The 15,969-nt window shown below is 37.8% G+C and overlaps 1 protein-coding gene across 1 annotated transcript in view; it reads left to right on the top strand.

Moving 5' to 3' along the window:
- Hk (potassium voltage-gated channel subfamily A regulatory beta subunit hyperkinetic) overlaps window positions 1–15,969 on the top strand; it is a 491,003-nt gene that overhangs the window by 434,743 nt on the left and 40,291 nt on the right. Inside the window, exon 6 of the mRNA XM_069835985.1 lies at window positions 11,551–11,648. Within this exon, the coding sequence (XP_069692086.1) occupies window positions 11,551–11,648 (98 nt within the window). The remainder of the gene's footprint in view (window positions 1–11,550; window positions 11,649–15,969) is intronic.

The raw sequence follows: 15,969 nt of genomic DNA, 5'->3' as shown, positions 1-15,969 counted from the left end.
AGAGGAGCTGTGTTATATTTATAATTAGATGTTATACACAATTTACATGTACAAATAAAAACAAATTTAGTTTATTTTAAATTGAAACATATACCTAAAAATACAGCGTGTACGGCTTAGAGGATTAACATTACAAATATTTTTTTTATAACCGTCGTTGTATTAGATTCCGATTAGACATATTTCTATAGATGTGATGATAACATCTGTGGAAATTTATAGAAATTTACCATCGCGTGATGCTGATGTGGCGCTCATGATCAGAATGCGTAAAGTTGGAGATGTGGATGCTGCAAAGAATTTTCAAAGTTACCATAATTTAATCTAAAACTTGATGTTTCGTGGGAGATAAACTCATGAATTTTGTGTGATACTCAAATAACTTCGATGTGCTCATCCTCAGTGTTACGGCAATTGTCCAAATTGTACTCCACCTTCAACCAGGTATTCAGTAACATTTTCGGTGTGACGTCGATAACCTGACGAATTTTTTCGTCGCTAATCGTTCAAGTTCGCACAGACGTTTGATACACTTGGTCCTTCATAAAAATCCCAGAGGAAAAAATCCAGAAGGGTAAGTAAGATAAGGGGAGCGTGGAGGTCAAGTGAGCGGTTCAGTTCGAAATGACTTCTCGAACTTCTTGCAAAACCGTGCGAAACTTTTCTACGTTTTGTCGTATGCCATCCGTTTACAAACCATGCTACACACGCATGTACACAGCACTGCCCGTTTCTCATAACTGCTTGTATTATTTGACAAGCTCACGTAGGTGGCAAAATCGTGGTGAGGTCAAAGGTCAAATTCACGCTGAAATGCACGTGGCACATGCTTCACAGGTTTCATTTCCACGAGTGAATGAACGCAAAACTCTTTCTGTTGAGGCGTTCATGTCGCCATTTTTGTTCATTCTGAACATGTGCACCACGCCAGCGAAATGTTGTGGTATTTTTCATTAACTTCCACATATGCCATCATCCTAAAGGCTTTCCAGTCGGAATCTAATACAACAAAAGTTATCAATGTTTTATAATATGTTATAATTATAAGCCTGATATCTTGTGCATATAAATAGGGTATGATCACAGTCTAGTATATATAGTCACGAAGCTCAATACGTAGGGAATATGCACCCATAGATAGTTGCTAACCACTAGGATCGCTACTATCGCCTAATTACAGACAATTCGAAATAGTACCGGCACAGTCTATTGTTCCTAGTATCCTCAACAACTCAAGCTTCATGACTGTATATACTAGACTGGTATGATCACGTAAATTGCACGGTTTAGGCCTCTAAATATGTTTCGTGTTTACAAAATTATATTTTCTCTCAAGATTATCCTTTGCAATATTTTGTTGCCACCCATCACTTAATTTTCCTACTGGTTTGTAGATGTAATCTAAATGGACTGAAAGATCACATAATTAAAAAAATAAATAAATTATCGTTTCGAAAATCTTTCATTCGACGTACACGTTGATTTTACACCTCAAAATTAAGATTCTGTTCGTTTGTTATAGGTGATCGAAATTCATTCATAATTTGTTTTATGTGGGGCCTTGTCTGTAGTGCATGTACGTCTACCCAGTTATATACAGAACTTCTATTGTAAGTACTGACCGCTGGAGCGCTGTTTTACTTCTCGGCTGCTGGGCATGTCGCAGCCAGTCAACTCCTACGTGTATAAAATCGTACCTTACAGAAGATGCTGGAAATGTCATCCTCCCTCGGCTAAACAGACGTTGTATCAGGAAAAGACATTCTAATTGACACGATTAAGTTCGGCTACTGTAATGCTTCTGATTTCATTTATTCTATCGGTATGTACGATATTTAACCTCTCAATAATTAAAATACTCAATTTTAGAACAACGAAGAATAGACGAAGTGTGTGGTTTTTTCATTAGTGACTAAAGATTTAGTCGAAACACAGCTCATGTTCTCTTCAGACGATATGTGGTTCCACCTGACTGGTCATGTATAACAATCAAAATACTCGCTATTGATGTTCTGCAGTGGTTGCAACGCCGAGGTAGGGGCGGGCACAGAAGAACAATAAAGTAGCATACAGTACGTACAAACGTATAAAATGACATGTAATTGCCTAACAGTTTTTACCCCTATTTATTAAAAATTAAGGGACTCCTCTGTACCACGTACTTAATTGTATTTAGACATATCTATACTAATAATAAATCTGTAGCCGAAATTTTTCTGGTAATTTTCGATTTTCCAAAAATAATTGGTCCTAACATATATAATTAATCACCCTGAAACCGAAAATCGCTTTTTTGAAAATTTTGTTTGTATGTCTGTCTGTCTGTATGTATGTTTGTTACCTTTTCACGCGATAATGGCTGAACGGATTTCGATGAAAATTGGAATATAAATTAAGTTCGTTGTAACTTAGATTTTAGGCTATATGGCATTCAAAATACATTATTTAAAAGGGGGTTATAAGGGGCCTGAATTAAATAAATCGAAATATCTCGCTTATATAACAAAAGTTTCTTTAAAAATAATTTCCGATAAGTTTTATTCCTTGAAAAATTTTGATAGGACTTATATTTAATGAGATAAATGAGTTTCAAAATTAAAATAACTGCCATCTAAGGCCGTGTAATGAAATAAAAAACAAATGACTTCGTCTATAAGGGGCCTTGGACAGCAACAATCCAAAGCTATGAAACATAGCCTACAGATAATGTTTCTGTGTTTGTATGAAGTAATATCGGAAGCTAAATTAACCGATTTGTATAATTAATTATTATTTCACCATTGGAAAGTGTAGCTTCTCTAGATGGACATAATGCTATAATGTTATTACAGTAACTTCTGAGTGAATCGAGGACAGGTAAGATTAAAATAGCTTCTTATGCACAGAAAACTTGATAGGCTATTCTGTATATTCGTTTCCTGTATTTCCTAAAATAATTTTTATGACCAAATGAGTGGTCTCTGGACCAAAATGATCGCATTTCAATTATGCAAATACAATTTAAATTAAGTAACATAATAAACGATTTATCCTTATATCAAACACGAATGTTCCCTGGATCAAATATCCTGTTTTAATTATGTAATTACTTCATATTTATTTCTAACGGGTGCAGCGGAGCGCACGGGTACGGCTAGCTGTAAATAAGTGCTGTGAACTAAATCTCAACTTCAATCCAAAGACTCTAGTCGTTGATTTTGAACGACGTATTCATAATGTTATGGCAGTTGTATGGCCATTGCTACCTATTAATGGGTGTCGATTTCGTATTGTCAAGCTTAGTTTCGACAAATTAAAGAACTAGGACTATCGACATTGTCTAAGGACAAACAACCCGAATGTTGGTATTTGGCTGCGTTCAATTTTTGGACTTATCTACCTTAATCCAAAGGAAGTCGACGCATCGCTTGTAGATTATTTCATGTTTTACCAACTACCGAAGTTAGTAGATTCAGCGATTATATTGTCGCCCTCGGTAGCGTAGTTGGTATAGCGCTGGTCTTCTATGCTCGAGGTTGCGGGTTCGATCCCGGCCGAGCCGATGACATTTAAGTGTGTTTAAATGCGACAGGCTCATGTCAGTAGATTTACTGGCATGTAAAAGAACTCTTGCGGGACAAAATTCCGGTACACCGGCGACACTAATATAACCTCTGCAGTTGCGAGCGTCGTTAAATAAACCATAATTTAATTTTTCAGCAATTATTTAGTAGACGCGTACATAATGTAGGCTAAATGATTCTGCACTATTCCTTTCGTAGATGTGGGCATCCGAGTCAACAACAGAATCTTAAAGGACTACAAATGCTTGTGAGGCATTTCATTCTAAATTCAACATATATGCATGTTTTGATATTATAAAAGGAGTACGGACACTTATATTAACATAAGAAGTTTGAATTGCAAAAAAAAAAATCCCGCTCAACGAAACAGAAAAAAAAAAAAAACAAATATTTTGACAGATGCATTATTAAAATACAAGATAGAAGTAATTTCTCGATTAGATTATGTAAAAAGAACACCCTAACACTGCAAATCTTTTTAATTAAAACAGTTACGGTGCATGATTTTAATTTTGACCAACATTTTAACCATACCAGCAATATAATTTTGACCAACATTTTTAACCATACCAGCAAAATCAATGCTGTCAATTCCATGTCTGTAGGAAAAGGGTAGGAAAATGTGTCAAATTGTTTATGCTCAACGCGAATGAACGATTTCAGATTGTTTGCGTTCTACTCAAATAAGAAATAAGTGTTGTTCAGATACATATATTGTGCTCAGTTCGTATGACCCCAATTGTAACCGTCGTACCACGCTTGTTTAGTGTGGAAATTCGACCGCTCTCTCGGACGGGAAAAAAACGAATCGCATGCTTTATTATTATTATTATTATTATTATTATTATTATTATTATTATTATTATTGCTTACTTACTTACTTACTTACTTACTTACTTACTTACTTACTTACTTACTTACTTACTTACAGGCTTTTAAGGAACCCGTAGGTTCATTGCCGCCCTCACATAAGCCCGCCATTGGTCCCTATCCTGAGCAAGATTAATCCATTCTCTATCATCATATCCCACCTCCCTCAAATCCATTTTAATATTATCTTCGTATCTACGTCTCGTTCTCCCTAAAGGTCTTTTTCCCCTCCGGCCTCCCAACTAACACTCTATATGCATTTCTGGATTTGCCCATACTTGCAACATGCCCTGCCCATCTCAAACGTCTGGATTTAATGTTCCTAATTATGTCAGGTGAAGAATACAATGCGTGCAGTTCTGTGTTGTGTAACTCTCCAGTCTCCTGTAACTTCATCCCTCTTAGCCCCAAATATTTTCCTAAGCACCTTATTCTCAAACACCCTTAACCTATGTTCCTCTCTCAAAGTGAGAGTCCAAGTTTCACAACCATAAAGAACAACCGGTAATATAACTGTTTTATAAATTCTAACTTTCACATTTTTTTGGATGATAAAAGCTTCTCAACCGAATAATAACAGGCATTTCCCATATTTATTCTGTGTTTAATTTCCTCTCAAGTATAATTTATATTTGTTAATGTTGCTCCAAGATATTTGAACTTCTTCACCTCTTCAAAAGATAAATTTCCAATTTTTATATTATTATTATTATTATTATTATTATTATTATTATTATTATTAGGACGACGACGATAACGATGACGGTGATGGTGGTGATGACGATGACGGTGGTGATGATGATGATGACGACGACGATGAAGTTCGTGTTATTTACTTCGTTTCACACTCCTTTGACTACCCTTTTTCTCTCAGACGTCTCATTTTGGTTAGCAATGCCGTAAACCCATTTCAGTGGACAAACCACTTGTATTTCCTATATCTTCCCACACAAGCCCCATTGAAAGGAATGTTTCGGAAACTTGGACTCCAGTGTTTGTTATAAATGGTCGTCCCGGCCGGTCTGACAAAGCACTCGGCTTTCAACTTGTGGAATAATTTAATATCTCCAGCTTTCATATATTTTCCGCTCTGTGAATTGCAATAAAGGCCCCCAATTTAGCCTCTTGACTGAGCCTCTGATGTTCCGCGCGCCTTTACACTCACCTGACTGGTCGACTGACTGACTGAATGACTTTGTGAGTTTAACATTGAGTGCAAAGTTCAAGGCATTAGATTGGTAATTTTATTTTGTACATGGAGTTCGTACACATTTTCCGCTTTGTATTATTAGGAGTAACCTTGTATAGAGTGTCTTCCCAGTTTCTGTAGAAAAAGACCTTCAGGTGTTCAGTTTGGTGGGAAATCTTAGGGCTTTTGTACCACTTCATTCATGTATGAACATTCAACACTTGGGAGCAACGTAGTTTTCGAGACAGACGTCATTAGTTTATTTCTGAAAATGTTATGAATTAGACTGTATGGGTAGGGCGGAAGGATCCGTGGCTCAAGTACTAGAACGCTGCTCTTCCAGCTAGGCGAGCCGAGTTCGACCCCCGGCCGTGGTAGACAAAGAATCAGACGTCGCAGAGGGTTTTTCACGGAGTATCATGTTCCTTAGCGGTAGCGCGTCGATGCAACGTGCAACATATAATAATTAATAATAATTAATAATTTTATTTGAACGATAATAATGGTACACTTTTGGTGGCATTCCCGATGAAGCAAAAGCTTGTGACCGGGAGTGGAGTTTACATTGAATAATTAAAAAGTAATATTACAAGTTTAAGCCTACACTAAAAGAATTATTTAATTGTTTAAGTTAAATAATCAAATATAGGCCTATGTAAGCAAAAGTAAAGTGATGAATATCACAATAATAATACAAGAAATACCCGGCCCCGGGACAATTTTTCCCTCGAAATTATTCACATCAACTTCGCAGGGAGTTATATCTGAAAGCTTTATTTGCATAATATACGTCACTGTTCGTTAACAGAAAACCACAATTTAAGTCACACACAGTTAGTGTGCACTAAATGTTGGTTGCTTGACGGTTGTCAGCCCACTTTGTGGTCTGTGGATATAGAGGGAAAAATTGGATCGATGTCGGGTAGAGTTCCCGGGTAGCTCAGTTGGTTTTATTTTTTGGGGGTTATTTTACGACGCTGTATCAACATCTAGGTTATTTAGCGTCTGAATGAGATGAAGGTGATAATGCCGGTGAAATGAGTCCGGGGTCCAGCACCGAAAGTTACCCATTGCTCGTATTGGGTTGAGGGAAAACCCCGGAAAAAACCTCAACCAGGTCATTTGCCCCGACCGGGATTCGAACATGGGCCACCTGGTTTCGCGGCCAGACGCGCTGACCGTTACTCCACAGGTGTGGACAGCTCAGTTGGTAGGACATTGGTACGTTTAACCAAAGGTCCCGGGTTCGATACCAGGCCCCGGAACAATTTTTCCCTCGAAATTATTCAAATCAACTTCAGGTGGAGTTATATCTGAAAGCTTAATTTGCATCATATACGTCACTGTTCGTTAACAGAAAACCACAATTTAAGTCACACAGAGTTAGTGTGCACTCAATGTTGGTTGCTTGACTGTTGTCAGCCCACTTTGAGGTCTGTGGATATAGAGGGGAAAAATTGGATCGGTGTCGGGTAGAGTATTATATAAAGATATTAACATTGTTGTTCACATAAAACTCAGAAGGTTAGAGTGGCTGGGACACGTAGCCAGGATGAAGAACAATCGCACACCCAAAGCTCTACTAGATTCATTGCCAGTAGGAAGAAGGAAAGTCGGACGACCTAAATTGAGATGGCTGGATGATGTTCAGGCTGACCTAACAAAAGTTGGAATTAGAAGATGGAGAACACGAGCATTAGACAGGAGTGATTGGTCGGATGTTCTGAGGGAGGCTAAGGCTAAACTACAAGGGCCGTAATGCCAATGATGATGATGGTCGGGTAGAGTTCCCGGGTAGCTCAGTTGGTAGAGCGTTGGTACGTTTAACCAAAGGTCCCGGGTTCGATACCCGGCCCCGGAACAATTTTTCCCTCGAAATTATTCAAATCAACTTCACAGGGAGTTATATCTGAAAGCTTGATTTGCAAAAATTAAATTATTTTCCACTGTTGTCGAACACATATTTAAAAACCGTCTCAATGGCACTTTTTAAATTTCCATCAGACTCTATTGTTTTAAACTCTCAAACCGGCGAATTTATACTTCATTACTTTTTCTCTATAGAGACTGTATTTTAGAATGTGTACTTCCACGGCCGTGTCTTTGATGAAGGTTTTCCGGGCTGAGATGCCGTGGTCTACCATTCTACCAGTGTACCAGTAGACCACGGCATCTCAGCCCGGAAAACATTAATCACACAAACTGTATTTTCTTTGCGATTCACCATTATTTGGACTCATGTTGAAAAACGGAAATCAAGAACTAAAACGAAAACGTTTGAAATAGTAGTTGATCGTTGATCGAACCGCCCGCGCAAACACAATATTAATAACTAACTGATAGAAGAGGAGACTTGGACTCGATGCCCTGGTACCATGCCACCGCTACGCAAGCAGTCCGGCCGGCCAGTGCAATGACATCACGAGCTTGTTTCTTGCGAGACTGTGAAGCCCAGTGCGGTGCAGTGCTGAAGCAGCCCATGGGCTGAGCCGTTGTGCAGGTCTCTGGCCCTGGGCCCGAGCTTATGGCAAACCTGTGGCAGCTGCCGAGCTTGACATGACTGGATAACATTCCACGCATTTATAGTGGTTCCATGAACCCCCTGTGACTTTCTGAGGCGTGTAAACTGCATGTTTATCTAACGTCAAATGGATTGCTGAAACAGAAATAATATTTTTCAGAGATAAGTCCTAAGATTCGGCAAGAGAATATCTGACATCCATCTTACAATTGAGGTAAACCACGGAAAATCCTAGCCAGGTAATTTACCCAATTCAAACACACACTCCAGCCCAGCCGCTGAACATCAGTCCTCGTTATACAACGCGCACTCCCAGTGGCCTCAATACGGAGTCACTTGGGAGCTCTTAACCACTTAATTGTACTACATTGGATGGTTCAATGAGTCTAGCATAATCGACTGCATGTTTGGACTGATCAAGGAACTGACCTATATTCCATACAATCTGATTACAGCATTCTTGTTGTTGATATACATAGCTAATTGATAGCTTATGCTCAAGTATGTATTAGGCGATCAAGGAGCGAGGATTGCTGAGTAGAGTGGCGCTGATGTTCTGAGTTAACGTAAACTAAACTCTGAATTGTTGTTCACTCAACTTATAAAAACCAACTGAAGCATCGATTTTCCTGCTGTTAAGAAGGTTTACGAGATTCCACTTCTGTAAGCAGTACATACACATTTTGATGCTGCAAATCAGATCCCAGCTTAATTTTCAAAAACTGGTAGAAGTTTTATCTCGACAATAATTCATTTCATGAAGTTTGGGTGCACGTTACTAAAAAACTGTTACAGATATCTGAACAAGATTTTCAGGAAATGTTTTTTAATATTTATTTTTAATAATACCTATTACAAATTAACTAGAGTGTTAACAGGTATTGAGATATAATGTTTTAATATGAAAAACGTAAAACCAAGAAAAAATTATTGCGGTGTATTTTTTTTTTTTTCAAAAACTGTTAATCCGAAATAAATTAAAAAGTTTGTGTGCATTAACCAGATCAAAAAGATTAATAATAGTTATGGATTTTGCTGTGACAGTATTGAAAATATTTAATATAATAATCCGTGGCGCTACAGCCCACGAAGGGCCAAGACCGATCAGCCGGCTGCTGGCCTCACGGCCACATGCCGAAGCAGAGGTGGACGATCATCCAACCAGAATGGAGGTACCGTATGGTTAGCACGATGAAACCCCCCCCCAGCCGTTATAGCTGATTTGCGTAACCGTATTTCGCTACCTATCGTAGCTCCCCAAATGCATCACGATGCTGGGTGGGCACCGGTCCCATACACTGGCCGAAATTTCATTAGAAAATTTCTTCCCCAATGAGGACTCGAACCAGCGCGCATTCCGTAACGCGAGTCCTAGGCAGAATGCCTTAGACCACGACGCCACGGCGCGGGACAAAATATTTAATATATACAGTATGTATATATATAATTAATTTTTAGCCAAAAATAGTATAATTTAAAAATATATATGTATCTCGATACCTGTTAACATTTTTTAACATATAATTAAATTCTAACCAAAAAAAAAATATATATATATATATATATATATATATATATATCAATACCTGTTAACATTTTTCAGTTTATAGTAGGTGTTATTAAAGATTAAGAATGTAAAACCATTCTCTGATATTTTTTTAGGATCTGTAACAGTTTTTAAGTAACTTGCACCCAAACTTCATTAAATTAACATTGTCGAAATAGGCAATACCTTCTTACCTTAAGCAAATCCCAATGAATGCGTGAAATTTCTGTACTCGAGTTATGGTAATAAAATACAATATGTAGTCTTACTTTCTTTAACACTGCAACATTGACTATCATGAAATTGAGCTCTATAACCCGTTTTGACCTCAGTCATCTGGAAGTCTCTTTTATTTTGTATTGCATTGTATTGTATTTATTTACATTCTATGGCATTCGTATATCGCTTCACAGCTAGAATGTGGAATATGTCAAAAAATTTTTATAATACTACAAAGTCTTAATTCATAGTCACAGTGTGGTTGAAATGTATACAGAAGGGTTTTACAATACACTAGTACAACACAAGAGGTAAGTATTGATACTTAATACAAGACAAAATATTCATAAAGCTTTGTTGAATGTCATAAATTAACCTACAGAATAGAAGGTGTGTGAAATTAGGTACTTCTTTAATTTGGCCCTAAATGACCTTGTGTTTTGAGTTTGATCTGTAGGGAGGCTATTAAAATTTTTACTTCCATATAACGCATTCTTTGATTGCACGATAGACTTGCCGATTGAGTATGAAAGTCACTTTTGACGTGTTTTTATACCAGAGTCCTGCACAACCGGTCACGAATAATAGAAATTATATATTGCTATTGAACGCCTGGTGCTATAGTCAGTATGCAAAGCTCCCCCATATCGCGGTGTCTCTCAAGTTTGGTATATCGAATATTCGTGTTGTTTCTTATTCTTTGTGGGTGAGCGGTAAGGGCAGACCACATTGAGTCATTCAGGAGTTACAAGAGCCCTTGCAAGGACGCGATTATCATCGTGTGGGCCTACCATTTAATTGATAATTCTCCCTCTCTCAGTACATTCAATCAATCAATCAATCATCGACTCATTGATTCATTCATGTATGGATTGATTCATTCATTCATTGATTAAACTGATTGATTGATTTATTAGATGATTCATTCATAGATTCATTGATCGATTCATTCATCTAGCCCAGGTATTACAGTTGGGTACCTTCTCCGGATAAACATAAACATCTATCGGTTCGTGATGGGAAACATTGAAATGTTTTGATTAAATGCACCTATAGTCGCGTCGCGTGACTCCTCCTCTTTGTTTACGCCTTAGAAAGTGAAGGCTCTATGAAGTTAGGTAAGTAGTATCGTTCACAATTTTGCTCTTTCGAGGAATCTATTTGCCGCAACGTTAAACATTATCATGTCTTAGCTTCTGTGATAATAAATCAAACGCACTGAAATTGAGCAAATAATTGAGCGGCAAATAATGTGCTCGTGTGCTTTCTGTGAACGCCAACGAAAGAACTAAAATGGCAGCGATTATATGAATTATTTATCGAGCCTTAGGAAGTGCATAACGTCATCAGCAGCGAATGACAAGACGCACACATTTAAATGTAGCCGACCTGCAACGTGATTGGCTCCCGGAAATAAGACCGAACATCAGTCGCCATGGTTATGAACCACGACAAAATCCTAGTCTTCAAATCACACCCCACCACTATTTGACTCGCAGTGCTCTTCGAACGAAGCGAAGCTAGTATGATCGCCGTACACCTAACTTGTATTCAAAGTGACCAAACAGAGGGCTCTACTTATTAAGAAAAGTGACATGTTGGTGATTGTGGCAAGTTATAACTAACTTTGTGTGTTTTGCAGGTGTGGGGTTGATGGCATGGTCGCCCCTCACCATGGGGCTGGTCTCGGGGAAGCTGGAGGATGGCGGAGTCCCACTGTTCGCCCGCTCGTCTTTCAAGGTACGCCCGCCAAACTCCTCTCTGTTTAATTTCTGATCCCACTCTGCTCGCTTTCTGTGTTCATTTTCTCCACACTCGGTCCCGTCTTCTCACTTCCTCACTCACTCGTATGAGCCGGCAAGTCGGCAGACTTGAAGTACTCGGATCGATCACTGTCGCCGCCCTCACGCTTTGGTGGCTTCTCCGACCTCTTGCGTCTGGATACGCACCGGGCATGCGCATTGTCTGCCGGCTTTACAAGTAGGCTACTAAGTCTTTGTTGGGGATTTATACCTTAAGAATATCCTATATTATTTATAATCTTAAATAAACATAACATATACAATGCAACTATGCATACACATACACACAAACACACACATGCATACATACATACATACATGCATGCATGCATGCATACATACATACATACATACATACAGTCGGCCTAGGTAGCGTAGTCGGTATAGCACTGGCCTTCTGTGCTCGAGGTTGAGGGTTCGATCCCGGCCAGGTTGATGGCATTTAAGTGTGTTTAAATGCGACAGGCTCATGTCAGTAGATTTACTGGCATGTAAAAGAACTTCTCTGGGAAAAAATTCCGGCACACCGGCGACGCTGTTATAACCTCTGCAGTTGCGAATGTCGTTAAATAAACCATAATTTAATTTTTTACATACATACATACATACATACATACATACATACATACATACATACATACAGTCCACACCTGTGGAGTAACGGTCAACGCGTTTGGCCGCGAAACCAGGTGGCCCGGGTTCGAATCCCGGTCGGGGCAAGTTACCTGGTTGAAGTTTTTTCCGGGGTTTTCCCTCAACCCAATACGAGCAAATGCTGGGTAACTTTCGGTGCTGGACCCCGGACTCATTTCACCGGCATTATCACCTTCATTTCATTCAGACGCTAAATAACCTAGATGTTGATACAGAGTCGTAAAATAAGCCAATAAAATAAATAAATAAATTCATACACACACACACACAAACGAGTATCAAATTTTCACGATGATTGTATATTTTTTTTTTAATTCAATATTACGTATTGGTTCAAGATAATAACTAGACCTCGGATTTTTAGACTTGAATAGGATAAGTTACAACAATGTTATGTAATAGTCCCTAAATGTATGCAACATTAGAAACTATCGAGCGATGATACAGCCTAAAACTAAGTGCATTAAAGAAAGTATATTTCAGCCTACGCTAAAGGAGCTTAAAAATCCAACCTCTAGATAAACATAGGCCTACACATAGAAACATACATACAGATATACAGTACATACACTTATACGCATACACAGAGTTGTTTCTGACTTACGTTTTAAATTTAATGAAATTTATATCTGCTTAAGTAATGAATGTAAGAAACTCTGTATTTTAATTTCCTCGTGAGTTTATTAAATGTATTGTATCCCCATGTAGCATGCTACTTTCTGATATTACTTTCTGTGACTGCTATTTGCGGCCAAGAAAATAATTTTATATGGTGGTGCTGTTAATTCGCCAACTGTATGGTTGTGATGTATAAAAGAAAGCTACTCCTAGTCTATTACTAATAATGAAAACATTTCATTGACCAGTGATGCTACTAATTGTAGAATGAAGAAGAATCGCTGAGCTACTAAACAAATGAGTCGACGATATACAACTCTATGTGATGGTCCATAAGAACGACACTTCCAGTGCCCCCCCCCCCCATAAGAGTATCTGTTTCCACGCCTAGCACTCGCCAGTTGATTGCAGCCGCAGACAGAAAATAATGTGTATTCACTGTGCTCATCTTTGTTGGTTCTCCTATATCTCTTTGTGTATTGGATCAATACTGTTTTGTTAGCTAATCCCTTCCACAATTACATTGATACTATGTTTGGATTAGGTTTAGTTTGTTATTGTTTAGTAATTTATTATCAGAATATTAAATCTTATAATGCACGATGTTTTTCAGTCTTAATTTCCTCATACTGTATATGTTTCTCTGGAGGTCGAATTTTGTTATTCCTAGTATTATCCGTATGAATCGCGTTTGAACAGTACCCAGTTCTTGGTAGTTCCTCTTATTTATAACCCAAAATTCACTGCCATATTTAACTTGTTAGAGATCGGAAAATACGAGACACGTCCAGAAAAGTTTCCTTGGAGCTGTTTAGAAGCAGAAAACACAATTTCATGGATTTACTGGAACAGATACAGGAATTGTTGAGGTATTTTTCAACATATTCCCCACCGGGTCTGAAACATTTGTCATTCAGTAGGATCAACTTTTGTATCCCTGTTTCATAGAAGTCTGGCGCCTGGGGTCGGAACCAGAGTGTGACTAGCCGTTAGCACCTCTCTGTGAAAATGCTGACCAGACAGGAATTTCTTGAGGTGTAAGAAAAGATGGTAATCGTTCAGCCATATACGGCTCGGCGCACAACAGATCTTCTGCAGGAGTTCCGCTGGGAGGTGTTTCAACACCCATCCTACAGCTCGGATCTCGCTCTCAGGCGATTACCAACATTTGTTAGACCTCAAGAAATTCCTTTCCGGTCAGAATTTTCACAGTGACAGAGGGGTGCAGATGGTTGACACACACTGGTTCTGATTCCAGGCGGAAGATTTCTACGACAAAGGGATACGAAAGTTGATACCACAGTATGACAAATATCTAATTTCCAGTGGGAAATATGTTGAAAAATAGTTCGACAATTGCTGTGTCTATTCCAATAAATCTTTCCATGAAATTGTGATTTCTTTCTCTAAGTGGACCCAGGGAAACTTACTTTCTGGACACGCCTCTTAGTCTTCAAAACACCCTGTCTCAGTTTTAAAAAACCTTCGTTCTGCATGACTTTTTACCCAATATTATGTTTGTAATGATACTTCTTTAGACAGGGTACGTGTCGAACGAAAGCTGCGAAACAAAATTCTGTGACTGATGTTTCGGGCTTCGCGTTGCTACGGGATTATGTACGTTTGTGTGATGTCAGGTAAATAAAGTTGATGTTTGCGGTTTTCCACCAATTTACACAAATTGCGATACATAATCAGTGAGATTGGGGCTGCCTCAGGCAGTGCATCTTCTGTGTAGTACTGTGACATTATTATTATTATTATTATTATTTTTTTTTTTTTTTTTTATTATTATAATTATTATTATTATTTTATTATTATTATTATTATTATTATTTTATTATTATTATTATTATTATTATTATTATCATCATCATCATTATCATAATCACACGCCACATGACAGCATAGTTCAGCATTGTCTGGGTACCGTAGAAGTGGGTGAAGTCAATCAATGGGTGTAAAATCGATCATTTGCGAATTTTATTGAAAATTATATATTTTCTCAGTTACTTGTTAAAATTTTGTTATGCTGACTTCATTGCCCTACATTGTAAATGTAAGCGAGAGGGACAACAAAAAGCCTGCGCATGCCAACAATGGGAACACTGTGTAATTACCGTTGAAGTGAAAATTGTTGTTCTCAACTTTTTCTCTTAAATGAAAACAAAGTCTTACAAACTCTAAATTATAGTCAGCAGTGAAAGGAGACAGGAAGTATACGTAAGTACTTTTCGTTGAGATTGTATCCTGAAATAATAGTTTTGCAATTCGTAAATGTTAGTATTGAAACTTATTACTTTAAGAAAACTTGTACCTTTGTAGGGTTAAGTCGATCATGCCATCGACCTACTCGAAGCAGATAGGACCAGCAGGAAGAATAAATTCTTCACCGGAATACATCCAACTAACACTTATAAACGAAAAGTGTCATAGTATAGCTTATATTGATGGGATAGTGGGGAAAGAGGAAGACGAAATTATGGTGAATTTCTTGTGTAAGAGAATCACTGCCAAAGGAACATATTTTGTACACCCCTCTGTACCTGACTATGAGAACAACGTAGTTTCTAAAGTGACATGAGGAGGGGAAGATTTCAAATAACATCTGATATAAACCTAAGCAATGTTGAATTGCATTTTAGATTATAATTGAAGGGTGGTATTTCAATGTAAATTTTGAATTCTTAAATCTTTGTTTGTCGGTATGTGAAGTATTAAAATGTGTTTTTATGTTTTATAAGTTGGCAATCATAGTCACGATTGTACAGTGGAGACCTATAGGCCTAATTGTATCGAATAGTATGATCACAGTAACAAAAGATACACTATATAATGCTATAGGCATATATTAAAGATTATTATTGTTTTTACATTCCTTATAACAAATAAAATATATGTAATACACTTAATTTGTTTTTTAAAAACATAAACAGTGATCGACTTTACTCCGCAATATTTTAAAATCCATCTTAAACTAAAAATTC

This window comes from Periplaneta americana, chromosome 9, assembly GCF_040183065.1.
Source record: "Periplaneta americana isolate PAMFEO1 chromosome 9, P.americana_PAMFEO1_priV1, whole genome shotgun sequence".
Taxonomy (NCBI): domain Eukaryota; kingdom Metazoa; phylum Arthropoda; class Insecta; order Blattodea; family Blattidae; genus Periplaneta; species Periplaneta americana.
Note: the sequence above shows the minus strand (reverse complement) of the source record. Positions and strands in the feature narration are given on the sequence as shown.